We start from the raw sequence: 24,481 nt of genomic DNA, 5'->3' as shown, positions 1-24,481 counted from the left end.
GTGTAAACTTGAAGTGAAGTGTTAATAAACCATACGTTGTTGAATATTTCCATACTTGTTAAGGAAGTATGGAAAGATTCGTCAGCGCGGTCGAAACAATATTATTAATTATAGCTGCAGTTGTTTTTACACGGTTTACTTCTGTTGCGAAATACAAACACAAGCACAAAAAGGTGAAATCTGTATAGCTGAAATAGTACTTGACTTGAAAATACATTATATCACATGATATCACATAATATTTCCTCGATGAAATACACTATTACAGTTATCAAATCTATTTACATTAAAACAGGACGTATGCGTAATATTTCAATAACTTGAAAGATGGATGACAAAGGGGGAATTACTGTATTACTGGAATTAGCACGTCTGTCCACAATGACTGTGTTTCCTCCATTTGTCCATCAATAGACGCGTTTAAGTTACGTCTCCATCCTGTACACAACGGTCGCACAAAAGCAATGTTGCCTTTCAGACTGGCTGCCTGATAGAATAAAACAGACTGCCATTCATAAACATTTTCTCTCTCTGTCCCTCTTGCTGTCTGTTTATCTGTCTTGGGGCAAAAGCGCAACCTTTGACCGATCAAGGATAAACTGTTCATATAATTAAAACGAGGGAAAAAAACAGTAGTCCAAGTATCTTAACCCATTCGTTTTCTCTCTCCTTTACAAAGGATCTTTTTAAAGGACCTTCTAAAATCATGGTTGAATATTGTGTATATAACGGGGTTCAGGGAACTGTTGCAGTAGCCAAACCAGAAAAAGAACTTAAACAATGTCTCGGGGACGCAGCAGGAGCCGCAGATGGCTGTCAGTGAGTACGTGAAGAAAAACGGAAACCAGCATATCACAAACACTCCTATCACGACCGCCAGCACGAACGTGAACCGCTTTTCTCTGTTTTGTCGTCCTTTCCACCTGCTCCCCTTGACGCTCCGCTGGACCTCTCTTTTGGGGATGTTATCTCCCGGTTTGATTTGGCTGAGTCTGGTTTTGCCCTTCCCCTTTTTGGTTTTCATGGAGCAGGGGTTGTTGACATTATGATCTGAAGAAGATGACTCTTCCATGTCAACTCCGTTGATTTCGCCTTCTCTGCCTTGGTCCTCCCGCGCTGCCTCTCCGTTCAGTTTCTCCGGAGACTCCTTGTCCACGAAGCCATTAGGGTTCCTGTCCGGCGCGTCCTTTTCTCTTTTCCCTGGGGGGACCCTTGTTCTCTTTTTGGCGATTTGGTAAATTCGCATGTAAACTAGAATCATGATGATACATGGGGCAAAGAATGAGCCAATACTGGAGGAGATAATGTACCATTTCTCGTCGTTTATTTTACACGTCGGACTCTCTTCCTCGCCCCCTTTCTTTTCCATTGAAATCAAAGGTGGGAAAGATATGACGGCAGCGATCACCCAAACGATGAAAATTATGCATTTTATCCTTCTGGGAGTTCGTTTCAGGTTGTATTCGATAGCTTGTGTGATAGACCAGTATCTGTCCAGACTTATGGCACAGAGATGGACAATAGATGACGTGCAAAACAGAACATCAAGGGCCAGGTAGATTTCACACCACACCTCTCCAAAGTACCAGTAGCCCATAAGTTCATTTGCGAGAGAAAATGGCATCACAAGGGTGGCCACAAGGATGTCTGCGGATGCCAGAGAGACTAAAAACAGATTTTGGGGTGCTCTTAAGGCGCGACTTGTAAACACTGCTATTACAACTAGAACGTTGCCAAATAGTGTCAGGAGAATAAGAAGTCCAACGAGTATTGTTAAGGGAACTGAGATCTGAACTGGGTAGGGCAAAGTTGCGTTGGTCTCGTTGCCACACCCCATTGGAGAGGTCACTCGGTGTCCCTAGGAAGGGACTCACGAACTGTACTGGGCCACAAAACGAGTTGTTAGAGGTTGCATTGAAAACGCATGCTGTCTGCTCTGTTCACAGGCATAGAAAATGCTGTACAGTCTTTCAAAAATGAAAATCACTCCCTCATCTTAAAAATAATGCTTTCGTAAAAAGTTTGAAACTCAACTCGTGACTTCACTCCTTCTCGACATCACAAGCAGGCAATAGATAGTTAAGTCCAAGCGTAAACTTTGAGACGAAATCCTTACCTTGTATGTTTTTTTTTGCTGTCTTAGGACGTTAAATCTGACAAACTTACTGGCAAAAGGCGACGGACAGAACTTATTTTCTCGCCGGTCCAACAAGAGCGCGGAAAAACAACGCGTCTCAGTGCGAATTGCGCGAACCATCGAAGTCCTCTGTGCTTGTTTCTCCGCGCTTTATCTCCGATGTGCGCGAACACGGCTAAAGCGGTGCGGCTGTAATGTGCCTATTTGTTGCTGTCGGTGGAGTCGATTCTTTCTCAGTCCTGTGCTTATAGTCATTTCTTTTATAGTCGCAGCACTCTGGTCACTGTTGCTTAGTACCCGGGGGTGGGTAAAAGAGGTGTGGGGTGGGGTGGGGGGTTCCACAAACTGGTGTAGCCTACTATAGTCGGTTACATGTATTTTGTTGAACACAACTTTAGACTAAATTGTATTATGAATTAAATCGAAAAGGTTTTTTTTTTTTTTTTTTTGAATGCGTCTTTATTTCGCGTGACTGTTAAATAATGGCATACGGAATTGCTTTTTTTTCTCCTGTTTTTTTTTTTTTTTTTTGGTTCCTTTGTAACTCACAAAAGCCGTTTAACACCTAGTGATGTTTTCAACGATCGAACAATAGTCATGCAAATTACAAATAGTTTTAGAAGGCCGAGCTAACCCGGTATATCTATAAAAACAATCACAATGTTGAACACTAATCGGGACACCAATTTCATTAAGATTATCGACTGTGCTATGAACACAATTATGAACATACAGAACATACGACACCTTGTTTTGCTTGCCACTGTTACATGAAGAAATTGAATGAAGCATCTTAACTGTGGAGGTTGAATTTTAGCGCAGTGTTGTCAATGGCATAACGAAATGAACTTGAGGCTCTTTATGAGTGTGTCCATTCCAGAATCACGCAAAAAGCCCAATGCATATGTGATGCACGTCGAATAGCAAAAGTACTGACTCTATACATTATGAATACGAAAAGCTGTTTTTTCTTCGACCTTAATATTAAGGATTGCCCATACTTTCTGCTTTCAGCACCCTGGACAGAGTCCGTAGGTATACAGCGCCACTTGTCGACTGACGAACTCTATTGCGGTTTTATTTTGTCGGGGCGAAATCTAGCAGGTCTCATCCAGCAACATGGAAATGATATTTGATCGAATTAGCCAGTTTTTTGTTCACATTTTATGCATTCTCGCATTGCAAGTGATTTGAACTATTTTCGATACTATGTGAATGCAAAGCGTTCCCCCTTTCGTATGTCTATGAATAATTTGCTTAGTTAGTTGTTTATGTATGTTCAGCAAGTGTTCCTGTCAAAGTTGACACGTTCTGGAACGCTAGTACCGCAGTTGTGTTGGAGAGATGCCAGGGGTATTGCTTTCTTGTTGTTTTTTTTTTTTTTTGCCACTCAACACAGCTTTGATGCATCATATTTGTATCGCAAAAGAAAAAAAAATCTTCAATTCCCTTCCAAAGTTTATTCAAACATACGACAATATACCTTAAAAAGCTTAATGACAAATAGGATCAGAAAACAGAGAACATAAAACAAAATCATAAGAAAAAAATCAGAACGCAGTGTCCGTGTAATTTCCTCTTCAAACAACAATCAGTAATGAAACTTAGTTATTTAACTGGTACAATAAACAACAAATATGGTCCAGTTCAAGTTTTATTCCAGGTATAGCCCTGAATAAAAGGTTCTCTTCAGTAATCCCTGAATGACTTAAGTATTTCTGGATTCATAAAATCTGAGATGTAGACTCACAAATAACTTTATAAAATGTCACTGAAAATAGAACTCTGATGAGACGATATGTGTGACTTTCTGGACTGTACATTGCACTGTAGCACTGCCAGTGTTAGGTGTGTGTGTGTGTGTCTGTGTGTGTGTGTGTGTGTGTGTGTAAGATTCATGCAAATCATTTATGTTGCAAATTTCATTCTGGTTTTCTCAAAGTTTGATGAATTTATGCAGTAATCCAAATCAAATGTCATGTAGAACAGCATTCGTTTGGAATTAATGAAACACTCTCAGTCTATAAGCTTTTTGCACTGAATTAATTCTTGGAATCTAAATGGAATCTATATCAATATTTGTCATTTGTCATCAGTATTTGACTTCTGGAATCAATTTATACAAACAGTATATTTATACATTCTGTATACTTCACTTCACTGATGTAACAATTGGCGGAATGGGGGAAATATTTCCTGATATTAAAAGCAAGTAAGAGTGACAGAATGTAAACGGTGCAGAATGTTAGATTCTGTCTATGAATAAGTAATAACTCTGGGGAATGGGTGCTTGCATGGTATCAGTTCTGTGGTATGATTTTTTTTGAAGATCAACACATTAACTTAAAACAGGCTTAGACTCTCTCTCTCTCTCTGAGCCACACAGTATGGCTATCAGACACCTGCAGACACTAGCTGAGCTCACCCAGATAACTCAATCATCACTGTTCTTCTTCACCATACACCATTCTACAGTATGCAGCAAAGAACATACTGTTGTCATGTCATCAGGTGAAGGACACTAAATACCAAATCTTATCAAACATATTTTTAAGTTTTATTGTAAAAAAAAAAAAATAAAGTTCTTAATGTAAAAATATCGACACTTGCTCAGTTTTCTATGCAAAGCTGTTTGTCAGAATTCCGCCACATCCTGGGCTTCGGCACCTGTGAAATTAATCAGCGTAGCTCGGGTTCTCAGTCAGCAGTTTTTCAGCTGAGTCCATCAGCAGCAGGTCTCTTATCCTGAATGGGATCAGGCCCCTGGTGGTCACCCTGGTCTGTGCTTGTATTCTCTACGCTCTGCCTGGCCAACTGAGACAGATATTTCTGCAGAGAGAGGAGGGGAACGGTAGTTAGGATTTTAATGGATAAAACAAACGTATGTAAGAAATAATCATAATGGCCCAAAAATAATAAAAACACACGAAGTACAAGTGGAGAACAAGGAAGAGACATCGCGAGCTTGCACACATGGGGCTTAGTTGAAGATAGAGCAGGTGCAAAGAATCCTGGCGGTCTGAGGCTGTTTTGTTCTGTGCAGTTGCCAGTGTTTTTAAACGCTCCGTGAAGCTTTGCAGCTGTGAAGCTGTCAAAAAATATTAAAGAAAAAAAAAATACCACTGCAAGTTCAAGGTTCCTCTTTCTTTAGCGAATAATTAGAAGACAAGCACATTGTGATGTGATGCGTTTTATGCATACTGATTTCAGCACAAGTGCTTTAAAAGGATGTTTTAGATTGTCATTCATGTCTGCAGCCCCCCCCCCCCCGGGAAAAATAAGGCTATCTCATCAACATGGCTAATACAGAAATATTTCTTATTTTGTAGTTTGAAATAGGACTTGCTTAAGATGGCCAAAGATTCATTTGGCAAAAATCAAGAAAGCAGAAGAGCAAGGTGCTAGTGGCTGGGCAGGTCCTGCATGTGCTCTGCTTAGAGAAATCACTTCCCTCATGCTAAACACACATCCATCAACGGCTTTTTCCTCGTTATGCTTTCCTGCAGAATGAGGGAAATTATCCATGCCCCCAGCAGGAACATGCGGTCTCCACGGGGGGGTCTGCTCAGTTTGACAGCCAGCACAGGTGTTCATGAGCTTTCTGCTCTGGAATGCTACCAAACGCATACAGGTCTGCACTCCGGGGAGTTTCAGGCTTCAGCTGGCTTCAGCTTTACATGAATTGAGAAGTGTTCTCTGGGAAACTATAAGGAACTGACCAGAGTACCCTCTCAGCAGAGAGGAAAATAAAGGTTTCTACCTGGTCTGGCTGTGTATGCATACACAGAGTCTCCAGCCAAGTGACGGGCATGTCGGGTAACAGAAATGTATAGCAATCATTCTGATTTCGTGTCCGAGGGGCTTTCTTCAGGTGTAATGCCAGCCCCATATCACAACATTTGAATTGAAATCTGGTCATGCAGCACTTCTAATATTGTTGAGTCCTTATGGTTTTTTGCTTGTGTTGTACTCTCACTTGTAAGTCGCTTTGGATTAAAGCATCTGCCAAACGAATGAATGTAAATATAAATAACAGAATCCAAAAAAATCAAAGAATTCAGCATGTACATTGCTCAAATTCTCAGGCCAGTATCTACCCAGGCCTTTATCTACAGTATCTACACCCTGAGCCTGTCTTTATCACAGCTGTGTCAGCAGTGATTTTAATGGATGATGTGTGGGAGCTAAGAGGTGTTATTTCATACCCAGTTTCAGCTAATGGGGTAATGAGTGAGCTCCCTGTTAAATGAATTTGTATCATTAAGGGGTAAGAACAAGTGGTGTAATTCCCTTGAATATGGGTATTGTGGTGGTGACAAGTTAGCTTGCCATCACTAATAAATGTTTCATATTTGTCTGAGTGAGTTTATAAATTCAACATGAAAACAGCATTTGTTTTAATTATTCCAAGCACATTCCAAGCTGCATCCTAATTATGAACAAGTAAATTACTCTTGTGCTACTTGTACTACCATAAGATTCCATCTGTCTATCTTCCCAAAGCTTTATCAATGAGAGAGGTCAAGATATTATAACGAACAGTAACAATTTTTCTGTATTAGTACTGAGCTATTTAATAGATGCCTATTTGAAGGGCAAAAATAAAAAAAGTATTTACAATCAACATGTATCTATATGCATAGATTAGTAAGAGCTAAAATTACACTTTAATGAAAGGTTGAAATGAAAACACAATTCAAATTCAAACACAGGGAAAAACAATTTCAACAGAATACATTGACAGCTTGTTATATTGGAGAAAACCATGTGGGTCATTTGAAAGATACAGTGGTCAGGTGTATTGAAGCCATTGAATAAGGTTTGATCCGTGCAGAAGAACAGAAAAATGAGATACAGAAGCAGGCCCGGCGCTATCGGGGTGCTTAAGGGTGAATTACACCCCTAGACGGACCTCAGTGCACTCCCAGCTGTCTCCTTATATCCAGATGTAAACATATTATTTATGACTTTTTGTGCACCCCTCTGGATTGCAATTACACTCCTCTGTATTTTTCCCTGGCGTGGGGCCTGTACAGGAGTCAAGGTAAAGTGTACTGCAGCACGTCACACCCTGCACTACACTGAGTGGCGGATATGTCTATGGTGAATGCTTTGTGTTCTCACCTGCAGGTTTTTGTAATGTACTGTACTTCGGCAGTGGGCGGTCTTGGCAGTGTGCTCGCTGGCATAGAACAGACCACACAGCTTGCAGAAAAACCCACTCCTCGGCACCACGAATTCCACTCCTGAGGAAAAGCAACACACCAACTCAAACCCCACTTAACTACTGTCTTCACTGTGAATCTGCAATGCACCTTACAAAGCATTATTGAACTTCTCTGACCAGTTTGGCCAGAAATAAAAAGGTAAGACTATTACACTCCTTAAACTGTATATATAAGCATGAAGGTGAATTGATGATAATGATTGGGTTTTGATGATCATTTTTGTGTTTTGGTCATTTTCTCCCAGTCCGTAATTGTGAGTTTCTCCATGTGGCCCCAAAAGAATATATAGGTATGATAAAAGTTATTTAAGTTTTTAAACAGAAATGCAAAATATAATTTACACTATTCTAACACAATTCAGCTGTAAAGCATACATTAGCCTGCTCACCCAGAGGGATGCTGTGCTCAGTGAACGCTTTATCTTGTTCCCACAGTGACGATGTGGCCATTTTATCTTCTGAATCTGTGTTGCTGGGAGACAGCCCATGTGATGTATTGAGGACGTCTAAAACAGAAACTCAAACTTAGTTAAAAAGCAATGAAGAATGGAGAAGAGGGACATGCTGAAATGTCTGAAGGAGTTTTTTTTTTTTTTTGAGTAGATTGTAACGCAGTAATACACCGAACTGGGCCCCGTATTCCGGGTCAATGAAGCCTTGCATCTGCTTGTCCTAAGTGATTGCTGTTAGCAGCTGTATCTTAAGCTAATGTGCTAATGCTGCTAGCCAAAATGTATTTTTTCTTAGGTGCACACTTAACATCTGCTCTATTTATGTTTTGCTTAGTTGTTGTTGCTCCCTCAAAATTACAACCAGCAATGTGAATTGTATCAGTGTTATGGAAACTCTGTTGAATTTATTACATGCTACATTTGAATTTCACCACACTGAGTCTGAAGCACAAATAAAATAAATCATTTTCATAAATAAAATTGGTGCAGTAAGGAAGCATCAGACATATGATATGATGAAACTGGCTGTAAGAAAGGTGACAGACTTGAGTGAGTGGAGGTTTTTAATGATAGATACTGAGTTGAGTGCATTTTAGGTTTATATCAACAGGAACGTACCTGTCCTCGGAATGCCTCCAATGTGTTCAGCCTTGCTCTGGACGTCATTGCTAACGCTGGTGCTCAGTGCTAGATTTGCTGTTGCTAAGCTACCAGAGCCACCCGAAGGCTTGCTGTCCTCATTGTTCAGTCGGGACGCTTGCGCTGTGAGGGGCGTGTCTGTGCACGAGTGCGGCTCTTCTAAGGCAGCGTCGAGGTCCTGTCTGGGGGCTTGTCTCTGGTCGGACCCCTGCTGTTCTGAAGCAGCCGAATCGGGGGTCTGGAGTTTGAGCTGCGTGTCTGACGTTTCCCCTGTGCGTTCCTGTGGAGGGAGATCCGCGCCCATCCTTCCCTCCTCTCTGTCCTTCTGCACCCCCTCTCTCTCGGGCTCCCCGCTGTCCGCTGTCCCGGGGAGCTCCTCGGCCTCTTCCTCGGGGAGGTCCGGTTCGGGGATGGAGTCCTCCTCCTCCCCCCCCACCTCGTCCACAGTCACCAGCTCCTCCATGTTCTGAGGGTACCAGCCCTCCTCCTCTGTTTCATTCCCACTCCCTCCTCCCTCGGTCTGCAGACGCAGAAAAACACATCAGCTGCCATTACTGCAGCTTCTGAAAACAACTCAGAATAGAGACCATACCTATAGACATGAAAATAGAGACTACAACTATAATCATGAGATAGAGACTACACCTATTGACATGGGATAGAGTACATCTACATACAAGACATAAATATTACATCTATAGACATGCAATAAAGACTACATCCATAGACATGCATCGGAGATGACATCCACAGACAATAAAGACAACATCTATAGACTCTGAAAAAAGCTCATTCCTCATTCCGCTGCTAATACTTTTATTCCTGCTAAACAAACTTTAATCTAAATCCCCCAACTTTTCCAAATTTTAGAACATTTGTTTTAGTTTTAGCAGAGAAATGGGATGTAAAAATGAGTAGTTTTTCCGAAGCCATTACGTGCTCTGCGCTTTGTTGTTAATTTCAGAACAGAAGTGTTGCATACCTCACTGTCTGTGGGTCTGTCACATTGTCTCACCTCCGTGTCCTTGGCTTTTCTTTGAGGAGATGCTGGCTTCTCCTTTGAGGACCACTCTTGGCTCAAATCCTGCATTACACAATAAGCAACATTCAAACCATACCAATGTGCTGAGTTTTCTCCACAAGTCCACTTATTGTTCTGATGAATCAATCTCCCCTGTCCTCTCAAAAACACTCATACCAGGTGCCATGAGAAAAAAAAAACACAGAAGAATGCAACTAGAATGTGTGTTAAATTAGGTGCAATATATCGAATTTATATTTCAAATGCAATTTATTGTGTAATTGCTTCATATCTGTACTATTTTAGGGATTACATTATGAGTTTTATATTCTTTGTGTTCAGGATAAGGCATTACCTAAGATCAGTAAGCTAAGGCAGTCTGCCAGACTTCCCTGATGTTTAGTGGCCAGTCAGAATTTAGACTTACCCATAGGTAACTATTCACAAACACTTGAGGACATTGGGCAATTGTCTGTAACGGGACATTTTTATTGCCACTAGTATACCTGATTTTTGGGTTCTTTCTCCTCCTCCCTATTGGTTGTGTGCCTCTGACTTGACTTCCTGCTTCGCCCTCTGTCTGGGGACGTCTGCTTCCTGTCTTCCGGTGTCCTTGCAGGTGCAGAATCATCAAGCACCTCTGACTCATACTGCCGGGACCTGTGGCGGCCCTCCGTGTCCTTCCTGTTTGACTTCCCCTCCTGCTGCTGGTGGGGGTGTCTGGGAGACCTGTCGGACTTTTTATAAAAGTCTTCCTCTTTGCTTCTGTAGGGCGGGGAGAGACCCAAAGGGCTTCTCCTGGGGTACCTCTCCCTGCTCCTCCTCGGCCCCTCTGCCCTCTCCTCAGACAGGGCGGAGCTCCACCTGTCCATCGGCGGGAGGCGGGGCTTCCACCTGTCCTGCATCCACCCGTTGGGTGTGTCCTCGTCCCCGTTCCTCCAGTAAGCCTCGTCCCCCTCCTCCTCCCAGCGCCCATGGGGAGAGCAGTCCCAGGCTGCCCCCGTGGCACCCAGGCCGTTGCTCCACTCGCCGCGGCAGGCCCCCTGCGGGCTGTGCGCGGAACTGCAGGAGGTGTAACTGGGGCTGTGGGACCGCGGGCTCTGAGACCGACCAATTGGACTGCGGGACCGAGGCCGCTCCAGGGGGTAACTGAGGAAATGACAAAATACCACATCCTGTGCTCAGTCTACCAACAGTTACTGACATGGGACAGTAATATACACACATACATATATAATCATATAATCATATATGACTTTATGTTATAAAATGTATGTGACATATACATAAAATCTTACATGTTGATATGATTTATGTTATGATAAGTTACACAGCTGAAAAGTTATGCTGTAATAAGTTAAAATATAGTTAAAACATAAAAACACTCCTCATATTTCAGGTTTTATATTTTTATTCATGTTCATGAGGAATGGCATTTCAGTTTTATCACAGACTGAACAAATCCATAGCATGTTTCAAAAACCAAACAGAGGCGTTTCATAGGAGACTAGTAAAAATGACAGTATTTCATTCGCATGAAAAAATCATGAGGTGAAATTGCCCACAGGGTTTTTCTTTGGGGGGAAAATGGAACAAGCGAAAGGCTGTGATCAGCCAGAGGATTTCAGAAACAAATGAGTGATCTTACCGCTCAATTTCCTGCACTTCGCCTTTCTCTCTCTGAGAATGAATATCTTGGATAATAGACTCCACGTCCTTCCCTGGTTTCTGTATAAGCGAGCACCGAAACTGCAGTTAGCCGCATGGAGAGCACTTCTATCAAAACCATACGATAGTGAATGTAACTGCAGCTGAAAAGCCAACCTTGAGCTGTAACTCTTTGTATCGCTTTGACATTCGGATGAGGAGTTTCTGGTCGTTAATGGTGGCCGGATTCGCTTGGTAGAATTTAACCATAGCCTGTGCTTCTTCAACATAAGCCATTTCCAGAAAGGCCTGTGGGGTAAATACAGAAGATTACAAACACTTTAACCAAGGGGATTCTGAAACAAGATGACTGACCTGTTTGCAGTGGACTGTGTTAAACAGGATCCAAAGAGCCTGACAGGATATCAGCTTGCAGGGAAGAGCTATTCCAGTCTTTTCTGACCTACAGCAGCTATTGCGTGACTGTATCATTGTAAGCAGTTCTGCTTGAGGACCTTGATTCATAACTCTGAAACTGATATAGACAGGTTAATGAGGCAATTTAAATATTTAACTGCTGAACTAAGTGAGCCATGATCTGAAGTATCAACATTTACAGATGTACATGGCGTACAGGGGTGTGTGTGTGTGTGTGTGTGTGTACATGCTGTAATTCTCAGCGACCTGTTTCTGAGTGCTCCGAGCAAGGTTCTGTTGGTACCTGATGAGTGGACCGCATTAGGATGTAATTGGTAACTTTGCCGAAGGGAAGGCCCAGGTTGATGACATCATTCTCTGTGCAGCTGCCCTCTGGGAGATTGCAGATGTGCACGACTCTGCCCATGCCGGACTTCCTCTGCAGAAACTACAGAGGAAACCATTGGTTTAGTAATATGTATTATAGCACCAAGTCATACCTGTAGTAAAGTCAGTAAAAGTTAACTGAATGGTAGAAACGTTGTTCAGAAACCCCAGCCAGAGTACATGTGGGGAAAAAAAATTAGTAAATGAAATTTATTGTCATGATAATTTTGGAGACTAATCTTTTAAAAACCAGTTCATGCTGTTTGTGGTTATCTTTAACTTCACAGTAATTGTGGACTTTGCACTGACATACAACAGTCTAAATCATTTACACTGGAGCTTCCAATCTGTTCAAATAATATTCACTCAGACACACATGCATAAGGTGCTACACAGGATGACAATGATAAAGGGAATTTTCTCTTTCAGACTGATAATTCCACTCCTCTCTGCCAAGTATAGCACCTCCATGCTATTCTACTTCAGTTCCCTACACAAACCATGTAAACCTACACTGCCATGCCACACCATGCTATGTTACGCTATAGTAAGTACAGCCCCTCTGAATACCAGCTGACAAGGAGGCAGAATATACTGTATGTGCAATTTATCACTTCAAAACCCCAAATGGATTTTTTTTTAGTTGCTGAAATAACATTAAAATTGCATATATATTCTATTCAAATCATTTATTCTGTTCAAGTCCAACATTTTCCTGCTGAGACACACTGTAGCTCATTCTTTTAAATGATGTACAGAATGAATTAACCCTGAGGGTTTGTTAAATTTTAAGAAAGACTGTCTGCTACTCTATGCACATGTATATGTACTTCTCAGCTAGAGTAGGAAAGGTCTATGGTCAATGCTAATCCTCTAATAGCTTAATTGCCAGAATGGAATGTCTCTGTTTTATTGCCACTGGCATGTGACCCAGCTTTAACAGCTTCAGATATTAAAGTGATAATTCTATTACTGGTGTCATGTCCAGAGTGAGTCATTTAAATATTATCGTGGAAAGGTCACTCCTTGCTTCACTTAGCCTAATAAACAGCTGCAAAAATAGACTCCAAAGGCTAGTTATGCCCTTGAAATAAATAAACAAGAAAGATTACCTTTGATGGTCTCACCGTTTGCCTAATAAATCAGCCAATGAACAATTCAGAAGCTTGTTTAAGCCACCGCTGCTTCCCATTTGTCAGGCTGTGGCCTTTCAAATAATAACCAGGCCAACATCTGCTGTTCACAGAAAGCTCAAAACTGTAAATGAAGCATGATTTATGTGAAGGCATAGCAATGGAAGGGCCCTAGAGGATGCTTGGATTCTTCTCCAGCAACTGCGTACATTCTCACGTGTTTCCTGAACGCCACTTATCTTCATTTGACTGAATATGCACACAGCAGCGGCTTGGGGGGTGGGGGTGGGGGGGTCACTGAAATGCCAGTACAGCTAACTGTGGCCGACACAGGACAAGCCGGCCACATGTGTGACCTTTACATTGACGTTTCAAAGTGGTGTGAATTTGTAGAACAGCAAGTGACAGGAAATGTGAGAAACATCACAAATGCATCTATGTTAAAAAAAATAATAATAATAAAGAAGTCGGAGAAACGCTACTGGGCTGGTGAGTTCCAGGTTTCGCCATTGAATGCAGTTCTCTGAAAAATGAAACCCCAGTTGAGTGCTTGATTGAACTCAAAAACAGTTTCATATCAACCCTTGCCAAATATCTTCTACTGTTGAGAATTTTTTTTTTATTTTAAGAAAATATAAACTAGTCTGCTGCACTGAAACCCATTGGCAAGCATATATTTTTACCATAAGTTATTAATCACTACACTAAGGCATGTATAGAGGCAAATACTCCCAATCATATAGTATCCTCTAACTACAGAGCTTAAAATTTAAAGAAGTCCTCCTTATACAGGAAAACTTTTGGCCGGGTTTGCTCTGGGCTTGTGTCCAGGGTAAGGTCATATATGCTTAGTGAACTTTTACTGATATCTGACCCTTCCAGAGTCATTCCTGTTTGCTTATTCAACGTCACATCCTTGTTGGTACAAGAAGCTGTTGAGTACATGGCTCACAGTAGGTCACACACTCCTCGCCTAATCCTGAGAACCCGATTTAGTTTGGCTTGTATGTCGGTCTGGGAGGGGACAGCCGTACACAGATCACATTACTGTTTCTGTATCTTCAGTTTAACCCCTGAGATGCTAAACCCCCTGAAGATACAAATTATTTAAAACATCCGAAAGGGTATAAATATCAAACGTCTGAATCGGTGCCTGTATGTATGCTGTTCAAATACAACACAGCAGGGAGGCTTACATTTCAACTGATTTAGGCTCACCTACTGAAAAAGTGACTTTGAAGATTGCAGTGACTGATACTGCTCATATGAAAATATGGCATACAGCAGGGGAGGTCAGTTTTCCTGTTAGATGACGAGCGTGAGTAATTGATGATATGACAACATGACCACGCTACCTAGCTAGTTTTCTGGCTATGGCATTTAACACAAGAGAGCTTGAACTTCCATTTGACTTGTTTGGACTTGGTGCAAACGTGTGAAACATATCTGGAAATGTTAGCCCTTGTTAACTAGATGTAAAAACATTTCCAGCTTGTTTGAAGTATTTCTGACCTGTAGTTATAGGGTCACTGGAAACACCTTTTAAATGTAGCATACAACAGAAAAAGGGACTTCATTAAAGGTTTGCATGCACTTTGCAATAAAAGAGTGCTCCATAAAAGAGTGACGAAAGTATTACTGTTTTACATTCTGTTAAAAACTCTTGTAAAACCGCCATCATGCTGTGTGCCCTTATCATCTACATACTAAAATGAATATTACAAAAACTTGATTGACCCTCAAAGAACTTTTTTGTTGGAAGGTACTAGAAACACACCCAGTATTTCAAACTTCTGAATCTAAATTTAACATGTATGACTACAGTTTTCCATCCAGTCTAGTCTCAGCTTTTTTAAAAAAAAAAAAAAAAATCCAACTCAAGACTGTTAAAATCCATAAAAACTTTGGATTTTAATCTATATGTAAAGCATTAAAGATATGCCCAGCTCTGCTTTTTTTGCTGAAAATTTGTAATCTTGAGTTTCAGTCGAGTTATTAACATTACTGGGGCAGAATACTGCTGCAGCAGATAGGAGTTCTCAGAAAATCTCTCTACCACAGTGAAACTTGCAGGAAAGTCACATGTCCTAAACAGACAGATGGACTTTTACAGGGCCTAACACCTGCACATCATCATGTCTTCAGCCTCTGGATGAAAGGACTCATCAATCTCACACACCCAAAGGGATGTTTATAGCTTTTATATGAGATCTTCTTTCTCTCCACATCAACTATTCTGTGTCACCATCCTCAAAAAAATCACCCAGCAAAATGTATGAAGGGACATTAATGGCATGAAAAAAACAGTATTATACTCAAATAAATCCAAAATGCCAAAAACACTTGACATTTCCTTGTCGAGATTTTACCCTCCAGCCTATGGCTAAAATTTATATCAACACATATCACCATATTATCACAACATATTGGCTATAAATGTGTCAGGTTCCAGCAGAAAAGATATTTCTGCTCTGCCCTCATGCAATCTATCAAAACAAATGGAATATGTTTACGCTCACCATAAATAATGCAAATGACAGCTTGCTATCTGTGTAGGATGGCAAATAAATGATGTGACATTTAGAAAGCCAGCTCAGTTAAACCTATTAGATTAAATAATTATCAAAATAATCTATAAAAAGAAGCCAGCGCAGCCATTTTGGTCAGAGTGCTCCCATGAGATCACCAGTGTTAGTGTTGAAATATCCAGACCCTTCTTGCACATCGTGTGTCTTTCCTCTGCAAGCACAAAGCCGTTTAGGTTTGTCTGTTGAAGTCCGGTCGTTAAAGGAAATCCCTATATTCAATGCACCTCTGTCAGGACCACACCCTGCTGCTATTGAGTAGTTTCTCTTGTAATGGTCTGAACTACAAGGGGTTGTTTTTATCGCAAAAGTCTTCATAAATATATGAGGACTTTAGTGATAAAAGTATAAATAGTATAGTATATTAGTATAAGCATAAACAGCACATGATCTCATAAATATGATGAACATTTTGTGAATACAAGAATAATACATTAACTATAAGTGAACTTTTTTGCAATTTAGAAAGGAGTTAGTGTGACACTGACAATATGGTACATATTATGTATAAAATGCTACACCATCTGTTCTATGGAAACTAAGATGAAATTGTGTTAAGTACTCCAGGCATTAAATCACATGAGTTTGCATAGTTATTTGTTATAATCAACCACTACTAGTCAGGTGATCATTAAGTCAATCAGATCTTATGAAAGGCACACATCTGAATTTATACTATACAAAATAGAGATTCAAATAAATCTGTCTGATGTGCATATGACACTGTCCCAGTTCTTTGCAGTATCCTGGGTAACAGAGCAGCGGTGTGTTGATTGTACTTTACTGACCTTTGACCCTGTGTGAGGTAACGTAAATCCATTTCCTGTTAAAGACAGCGTTGTCATTGGCGCTGCAGGTAAATAAACAGAGGTGGGTCCTGAGGATATATCTGGAAAAATCAACAAAATAAATACTGTACATAACTGTTCAAAACAATTTCATTATTCAAAGATGAAAACATCACATGACTTGCTACCTTGTTCATTATATTCTGTAACATATCTGTCCGCTACAACACAAATTATCACACAAATATAGAACAGCTAGGATAGGCTTTCCAGAGAGTTCTTGATTGTTATCTGCCATAAGGTTAAGACTGTTGTCCCTACCTTGTAATAGTATTTGTTAGAATTTGCAGATCTATCTGAGGTATTCACTGATTCAAGCTAAACCTGCATTAATGAGCTGATCTGAACAAAAGTTACCTCTCATTTGAACACCTCAGAACAGTGGTAAAGGCACCATTTGAAATAATATTTCTTCAAATTGCTACCAGAATGCTCTCCAATCAATTGTGTATGGCAAGCAAAGTAATAACTGAACACACAAGCAAAGCAATAACTGAAATAATAACAAATCAATTTTAATAAGTGCCAATTTGCAGTTCCTTCCTTTAGACATTGATAAACAAGCCCCAAATAAGTTCTGCTCAGACGCTTAACTCCTCTAAAAATAGTCCCCCTTGACCTCGCTCGATTTACAATATAAAATCAGCAAAGTCTATGTTGTATTTTATTCAGATATTTACCTTGATTGGCAGCGGAAGAAAACAGCATGGAATTGTGTACTGAAGAGGGCAAACCTCCATCTGAAAAGGCTGGGAAGTGGGGGGGTCCGCCGACAGGGCTGACACGAGGGGAGACGGGATTATATTGCAGGCAGCAGCACACATTGCACAGATCTGTTACCTAGTTCATTTTCAGACCATTACAACTGTCCGGGCAGCCATTACTGCCAAACGTAACACTTCTCCCATGCAGGCTGCACACAATAAAAATCAAGCAGCCCTTCTGAACAAGATATATAACGCGAACAAAAATAGCTCAGTTAATAACTGAAGAATTCTGTTTGGATGCACGCAGCTCGGATCTGATTTGCATGACTTACCTCTCTGTGTAGAGTAATCGGTTCTGCTGGTGAAGTGTTCCTTTGACATGCTGGTCCCAGTCCTGTAAAGAGCAACAAGGCATCACTGACTCGCAGATCGTAAACCAGACAGCTGGACATCTGGGTTTTGCGTGTTCTCTCCTTGACGAAGGGAAGTTAAAATGATGACACTTTAAAACAAAATGGAGAATGGAGGCTTTGGGGGTGTGAACGTGTCCCAAAATATCCGACAATAAACGGATAATGTCTGAAGCTGCAGGTTGGTCTGTCGATATGAACACTTTCACAGTACAGGTGCAACCAAAAAAGTATTTATTTATTTATTTATTTATTTATTCATTTCTAAAAGACAAGCATGGAAAATGCCTGGAATTCCTCAGTGTAAATGGAAAGGATTTCAGACAGAACCAAGACAGTCAACAAACAGGAGACCTCTGTAGGGACCCATCTTTCCAGCAGGCTGACTTTAACATTGATTTTCACACAGTGTCTCCGCATGTAATCTTCTGAAAGTTATGTGCTGTTGTTGGATATGTTAAGCATTAACAAAGCTAAACATATATTTATTTACTTACTTACTTATTTACTTACATACTATATTGGTGGTAATATCTGACCCCGGAGCAAATGATTGGCATTTGTCTCAACTAAGCTTAATTAATTTGCTCAGTTCACATTTGCGGTTCCCACTGAGCAAGTAAACACTATCAGTATCAGTAGATTTGAAAACTTGTCTGTTTTGTTTTGTTTGGTTTGTTTATGGGACACGAATAGAAATCACAGAGGCATCTTTACTCTGATCCTTCTGGCTGAGCATATTTCACAGAGACCAGATCTGAGACAAAGAGCTAACAGCAGATACTGAATTAATTTCAGTTCCAGCTCAGTATTCAGACAGCAGCCCAGTCAGACCAGAACTGAGCGCTGAGCTGCAGTGAAAACAAGCATATGCAATGTGCTCCGAGGGCGAGGGCTGAGAGCCGCGATTCAGCGAACGATGTAGCAAATGATGCGTCAAACGACGCGGCAAACGATGTGGAAAACGACTCTGACCCACCTTGAGGTTAAAGAGCGTTTTGTCGCAGATGGTGCAGCGGTGTGGCAGATGCTGCGGAGTCACCGCGTGGAAGTCGCTCAGCTGGTGGGCCTGCAGCGGCACCGGCACTCCCGAGAGGGGCACGCCTCCCGGCTGGATCTGCTGGTATCCCACAATCCCTTGGGAGTCGGCGCCGCAGGCAGACCTGTCCAAGGGGCTGTACTTGGAGTCCGAGGTGGGCTCCTCAGGGTTGTACAGCTCGCTGCTCCTGGGGTAGTACGGCTGGCCTGAGCTCTCCCACATCCCCCTGGAGCTGGAGACTGGGTCCCCCTTCCCTGAGCTGGAGCCGGCCTGAGCGGGCCACTGCTGCTCTTTGTGGTTGCCTGCTTTGAAACCTTTCTGGCTCTGCTCCCCAGTGAAACCAGACCGCTGATCCTGCTTGTCCGGTCCAAAGCGGTCCCTCTGAAATCCAGTCTGGTACCCGGGTTTGGCCTGGTTCTGGCCACTGCTTTTGCTGGCTGTGGTGGAGGGCCCGCCAGGGAAGCCCTGCTGGCCCCGCCTCTCTGAGTCTAAAGGGAACCGGCTGCTGGCCATCAGGCCCAGAGAGGCTTGCTGGCCGGATGCTGCATTAACGCTGCCTCTGTATGCTTTCAGGCCGAGGCTGCCGGCGTTCTGACCCGGAAGGCCCCCGAGACCCCCTCCGACCGGCCTCGAGCTGGGAGGCGGGAAGGCCGGGGCGCCGGAGGGGAACCCCGAGGCCAGCTGCGCCCCGCCCGCGTGGCCGTGAGGGGTGCTGACCAGGCTGGAGGCTCTCAGCTGGTTCAGCAGGGGCTGGGACATGGCCACGTTGGACAGGACCTGATTTAGGACGCTGGCAGCTGCGGCCGTGTTCCCACCCACAGCTGTCTGGGCCAATTTTAACCTGTGGAGGGTGAGCTGAGCCTGGAGATGGGCGAGCTGCAAGCTGGCTGGATTCAGGAGCAGGGGGTTCTGCCCACCCCCACAAAGCTTGCTGCCCACAGGAAAAGACTTATTCTCCGGGATGTCTGACGAGCCGGCGCTGAAAAAGAACCAACAGGAATACATTTCAGAACATCAAGCGAACAAAAACGTTTCTATATCAGTGACTGTACAGTAGCACTGGCAGCAGCTCAGACCCTTTCTAAACAGGGATATCCCCCCCAAATTCTAGTGGGCTCTCTCATGTTGTGTGTAAATTTAGAGTCCTAAAGTACCGATCCAATGATCTACTGCGTGAAACCATGTCATCACTGAAACACCCCCCCCCCCCCACCCTCTTGTTGCTTAACACACAGTGAAAGCTGTGAAACCAATTATGCTAAATATGGATATAGGCCAAGAGAAGTGTCGCATTTCTCATGCAAGGACACGGCTTTGATGTTTTTCATAAACCATAGTGTGATACCTTCCCAAGATGCAAAATGGCATATCCAAAAAGACAGATGGCTCACAGAGTTTGGGAAAAAAAAATGCTCGAAACTCACAAAAAACAAAAAGCTACTGTGTATTTTTTGCAGCTGCAAAGTGACAAATACTTTTCAAAAGTCCTTATTTGTACTTTACAGGTAACAAGACGAGGGACCCATTTCACAGATTACTGTACCAAAGGCATAATAATGACAAAATCCTCCCTTAGACCTTACCACTGAAAAAATCTTCCTGCTATTTCTAAAATGAGATTTGAAGTGAATACTGGCATTTACAACCTTGAAAGGAAATTGATGATAGCTTCTATAAACATTATGAGCGAAAATCTACGTAGTGATATCACACCTACTTCCCTAATGTTTAGATTTATTTCAGATTTACTGTGTAGAGTCACAATGACTGTGGCATAAATCTGTCTGAGTGCTTCTCCATGCACAAACTGACCAGTGTATGTAATCTATCAGAAAGAATGCGTTCATGACAAATGCATTTACACATCCCTCTGGCATGACTCATATCTAAAAATACCCTTCTCTGAAATGCATCTCCTGGAGGATAAATATGGGTTCTAAAGCAGTTGGCCGTCACAGATGCCAATCATATGAAACTTGTGTTAAATTAAAATTTTCTAGACCCCAGTTCATAACAATGAATTAAACTCTGCTAAATAATCATTGGAACAAATGTGGTGAAATGAATTATGTGCAAAACATTACGTGTTCTGAGGCCATTGAAATTCATTAAAAAATGTATATAAAAACTACTTCTTAGATTCATTAAATCTCCAGTTTAAGGACAAAGAGTGCCGAGCTAGACAAATTAGAAGCCTTGGGCCTGGATTAGAAATTAGTTTAACTGATGCTAACTCATTTTGAAGAGGCTCTGAACTTCTTAAATTATTTTAAGCTATGAGATAATCGTTTCTCATCAAGGCAGACAATCAAATCAGCTGGGATCCAGCACTGCTCCGCTGAATTTTATGAACAAATCTGACCTCATTTACCTCCTCATTCAGAGAACAGTGAATGACATAAACTCTACATTTCTGAGTCTCTGCGCTAGTGCAGCATTTCCTCTTGAAACAAAAGACGGATGTAGTTTAAGTTATTGCCCTTTGACTCCCTTCAGCACTGACCACAAGATTCTTAATAAAGCCTCTGACATGTCTTGATAACTCCAGATCCAACAGGATTCACTTAAGATAGACTATAAGAGTGTACAATTTAATCTAACACAGCAGTCAAAGAGAAAAAAAAACAAATGTAAAAACATCAAAAGTGAGCAGAGTGAGCGAGTAATTTTTATCTTGGTGTGAATTGTTCTCTCTCTGTTCACTATTATACCTACAGTTCGGAACGGAAGCGCTGGGAGCAATAAGGGAAGCCAAAAACATTGCATTCAAGCTGGAGGCACTGACCAGAAGAAATGCTGTAATTCTGTCATATACCGAAAAAAATACTATTCCATATTAAAAACACGTTACACAACATGTTAATAATGGATAGGCCACAGAAAATCATTCAATAAATGGATCGTGTTCTTGCAAAGCTTGGGTAGCGCCTTCTCTTCTTAACGCAAACAACAGCGCCCTCAAGTGCGCTTGTCATATAACCACGACTGCTATCGACTAACGGTACTTTTCCCACAAGCACGCAACTCCCCCGCCTCCGCTATTCCGTCAGGGGACTAGCTGCATTTACCTTGTCGAATGCGTGCAATTATGCAATCAGTGTAAGTACTGATCGTGGCAATGCTGAAACAATCATTTCACAAGAATACAAGATACCGCAGTCAGAAGGATTAAAGCGATACACCACATCGAAAGACTAAATTACACGCTTTTTACATAGTTTTTAAAAGGATTTTTTAGATGATCCCTCTTCAAGCATAGGAGTACATTCACAAGTAGTGAATGTAAAAAAAGAAAGAAAAGGTATACAGGTGTGTGTGTGTGTGTGTTTCGGTGAAATTAGAGAATTAGAGAAATTAATGGAAGACGTTTCACAACTAATACACACTAGAGGTCGCTATTTGACAACCATTGCATGCTTCCGAAAAAGGTAGGGCTCATTGTATGAAATATTTTCACATTAAAGTGCACAAGCACAATTCACTCAAAACAGTTGTAAGAGGAAATCATACTGAACAAAGTTACACCTGTTGCAATTGCTGTTACTTCATGTTAGACAAAACATAAAATGAACTGCCTGAGGTGTTATGTGTTAAGTAAATTTAATAGAGTAATTGTAGTGTTTGTGTTTTCAAAGATTCTGAAATCATTGCACCAAATTACAAACCAAATGATGCAGGGGAAAAATCTCAAACTTTGGATCTGTTGTTTGCCTTCTTGTTTACCATGGCAACAGATTGAACATTGATTATGGTGATTTGGCTAATCCTGCACTTTCCAGGAGGACTGACATTTACATTAAAGGTTTAAAATGTCTAAAATCTTTGAGGTATAATTTTTGTTTGCACAATGTTATATTTTATATCGATTTGTTTATTTACTTATTTATTTATCTATTGGTGTTCTGTTGGAAGGTGATCGTTCACAAAGCACCTGGCACTCTGAGGCCATGAACTGCTGTTTCGCTCCGCCTCTCCTCTGGCCTGGCGGTGGTCACAGCACATTACCAGGCCCTGTTTTACCGAATCGCAGTGGCGTCCGATTCCCCGCGGGGTGCCCCAGTGGCAGATTTACGACCGGCCCATCTGTTGGCACCCGGTGCAACAAGAGAGAACGACCTGTGATCAAATCCTGTCCCCTTTTTAGACTTACAGACCAGAGGCGCAGAGCGTAAAGCCCACCGACACGGGGTCTTACCATGATTAGAGTCCCGATTACCTGGAAAATGCTGACATGTCACTGAAACCTTGGGCGAAGGAAACCGCCAGTCCCTGCTGAATACCAGGGCATTCCCGAAATGTGGAAGCCTAATTTCTGATAAATTGTGTTCCTGTTGGCTGAAATTCCTCTGAGGTATTGGAATCTGTGTGGTATGAGCCACATGAAATATGGGGGACATTTGCACAGATATGTGCATTTGTGACTCAGAATGGCCCACATCAGCAGAGTGTCAGACATCAGGACAGGTGTCACAGAAAGGCATCCAAACCACCGAATGATCTAACTTGGTACATGCCGCAGGAATTTCCCTCGAAGAAAAAGAGAGTGCAAAGGATAACGTGTTAAATGATAGCAAAAGGGTAAAATGTTAATAGCATCTCAGAGAAGGACCCACAGTGCCATTTAATTTATGAAACTACTGCTCTGGCATATGTATGCAGTGAAGCCATGATAATATTTTATTCAGGCGACTTTGGTTCATGAATGTGCAATACCAATGCATATGGTTCTAAAAGAATCAAGTACAGTTCACACTATGGCCTTTGAAAACTGCTCTGTAATAATTACTATTACTATGCTTGAGAGAAACAGAACAACAGGCAAGAACTGTTCTCATATAATCTTGTATGGGTGAGGGATAAATCACTTCAGATTGAAATCTGATCATTTAGAGCTAGAACCTGGAGAGGTTGTAGCTCTGGAGCAGTGTGCTGGCTGGTGCTTGACTGACAGGCCCAACGAGTACACAATGTTCAAGCTGCCAAAAAATCCCCAGAACAGACAATCCCCCTCGAACATAAGTATTACACCTACCGGTATGTTTCTCAAACTAAGGCCTTGGGGCCCTTCCCATATGCTGGATTTCATTCAGTCTGAGTGCTGAGATTGAGTTTGATTGAGCTGTTAAAGGAAAACTGATCTGAACTTGGCATTGGCTGTTCTTTGTTACTGACATGAATTGAAGAGTTGAACTGGAAAAGTTTTCTAATTGAACAGCACAAGTAAATTTCCTGTTGGTCATTTCTATCTGTTTGAGACCCGTAATATAGATGGGAATTCATCTTTATTTGATAAGATATTTTCGAGTTGGGCCTAGAACAAGTATTAGGCCAGTTAATTTACTAATAAACATTTCTTTTGCAATGAATACATAAGTTTAGTTACTAATATGTTAAATAAAGATCAATATTCAGTTAAAGGCTAATTCAAATGTTGAGCTGTTGAGCTCATCTGGAATGAATACAGTACCAGTCAAAGGTTTGGACATACCTGATTAAGATGATGGGAAACATACACTCAAAGATATTTTGATGTAAAGACTTATTATTAAATATTTGATTTTTTTCTTAGACAAATATAAACAGTGAAGTTGATGCCTGTGTATGAACTTATTTCCAGAAAATATATTTTTGATGACTCTGAAGAATCTAAAATATAAGATTTTGATTTGTTTAACGCTTTTTTGGTCACTGCATAATTTTATTTGTGTTACTTCATAGTTTTTATTTCTTTACTAATATTCTAAAATGTGGAAAACAGTAAAAAAAATAAAGAAATGAGATGAGTAGGTGTGTCCTGTGCCATTATCAGCCTGCTTGTCAGATACACTATGC

At 41.4% G+C, this 24,481-nt stretch overlaps 2 protein-coding genes across 2 annotated transcripts; both read right to left on the bottom strand.

The window, feature by feature from the left end:
* Window positions 1–646: 646 nt before the first annotated feature.
* On the bottom strand, window positions 647–1,971 carry LOC118790278 (alpha-2A adrenergic receptor-like). The gene has a single exon (XM_036547183.1). It carries the CDS (start codon window positions 1,835–1,837, stop codon window positions 647–649), a length of 1,191 nt encoding a protein of 396 aa, XP_036403076.1. The 5' UTR covers window positions 1,838–1,971.
* A 1,812-nt stretch (window positions 1,972–3,783) lies between these two features.
* Window positions 3,784–19,686, bottom strand: LOC118790277 (RNA-binding protein 20-like). Its single transcript, XM_036547182.1, has 13 exons — window positions 18,590–19,686; window positions 17,533–17,594; window positions 17,174–17,271; window positions 16,434–16,534; window positions 11,845–11,988; window positions 11,301–11,432; window positions 11,125–11,204; window positions 9,983–10,625; window positions 9,438–9,539; window positions 8,435–8,975; window positions 7,754–7,870; window positions 7,262–7,383; window positions 3,784–4,966 (listed from the first exon to the last, which is right to left on the bottom strand). Exons 1-13 carry the CDS (start codon window positions 19,652–19,654, stop codon window positions 4,850–4,852), a joined length of 3,324 nt encoding a protein of 1,107 aa, XP_036403075.1. The 5' UTR covers window positions 19,655–19,686; the 3' UTR covers window positions 3,784–4,849.
* Window positions 19,687–24,481: the final 4,795 nt, after the last annotated feature.

This window comes from Megalops cyprinoides, chromosome 15 (genome assembly GCF_013368585.1).
Source record: "Megalops cyprinoides isolate fMegCyp1 chromosome 15, fMegCyp1.pri, whole genome shotgun sequence".
NCBI classification, from domain to species: domain Eukaryota; kingdom Metazoa; phylum Chordata; class Actinopteri; order Elopiformes; family Megalopidae; genus Megalops; species Megalops cyprinoides.
Note: the sequence above shows the minus strand (reverse complement) of the source record. Positions and strands in the feature narration are given on the sequence as shown.

Excerpts from the sequence above, each read along its gene's own strand:
- LOC118790278 (XM_036547183.1), bottom strand. The coding sequence starts at position 1,837 with ATGGGGTGTGGCAACGAGACCAACGCAACTTTGCCCTACCCAGTTCAG.
- LOC118790277 (XM_036547182.1), bottom strand. The coding sequence starts at position 19,654 with ATGTATTCCTGTTGGTTCTTTTTCAGCGCCGGCTCGTCAGACATCCCG. Across the intron at positions 17,595-18,589 it reads AAACGCTCTTTAACCTCAAG|GACTGGGACCAGCATGTCAA; the intron begins GTGGGTCAGAGT and ends TGCTCTTTACAG. Across the intron at positions 7,871-8,434 it reads TGGAGGCATTCCGAGGACAG|ACGTCCTCAATACATCACAT; the intron begins GTACGTTCCTGT and ends TTTCTGTTTTAG.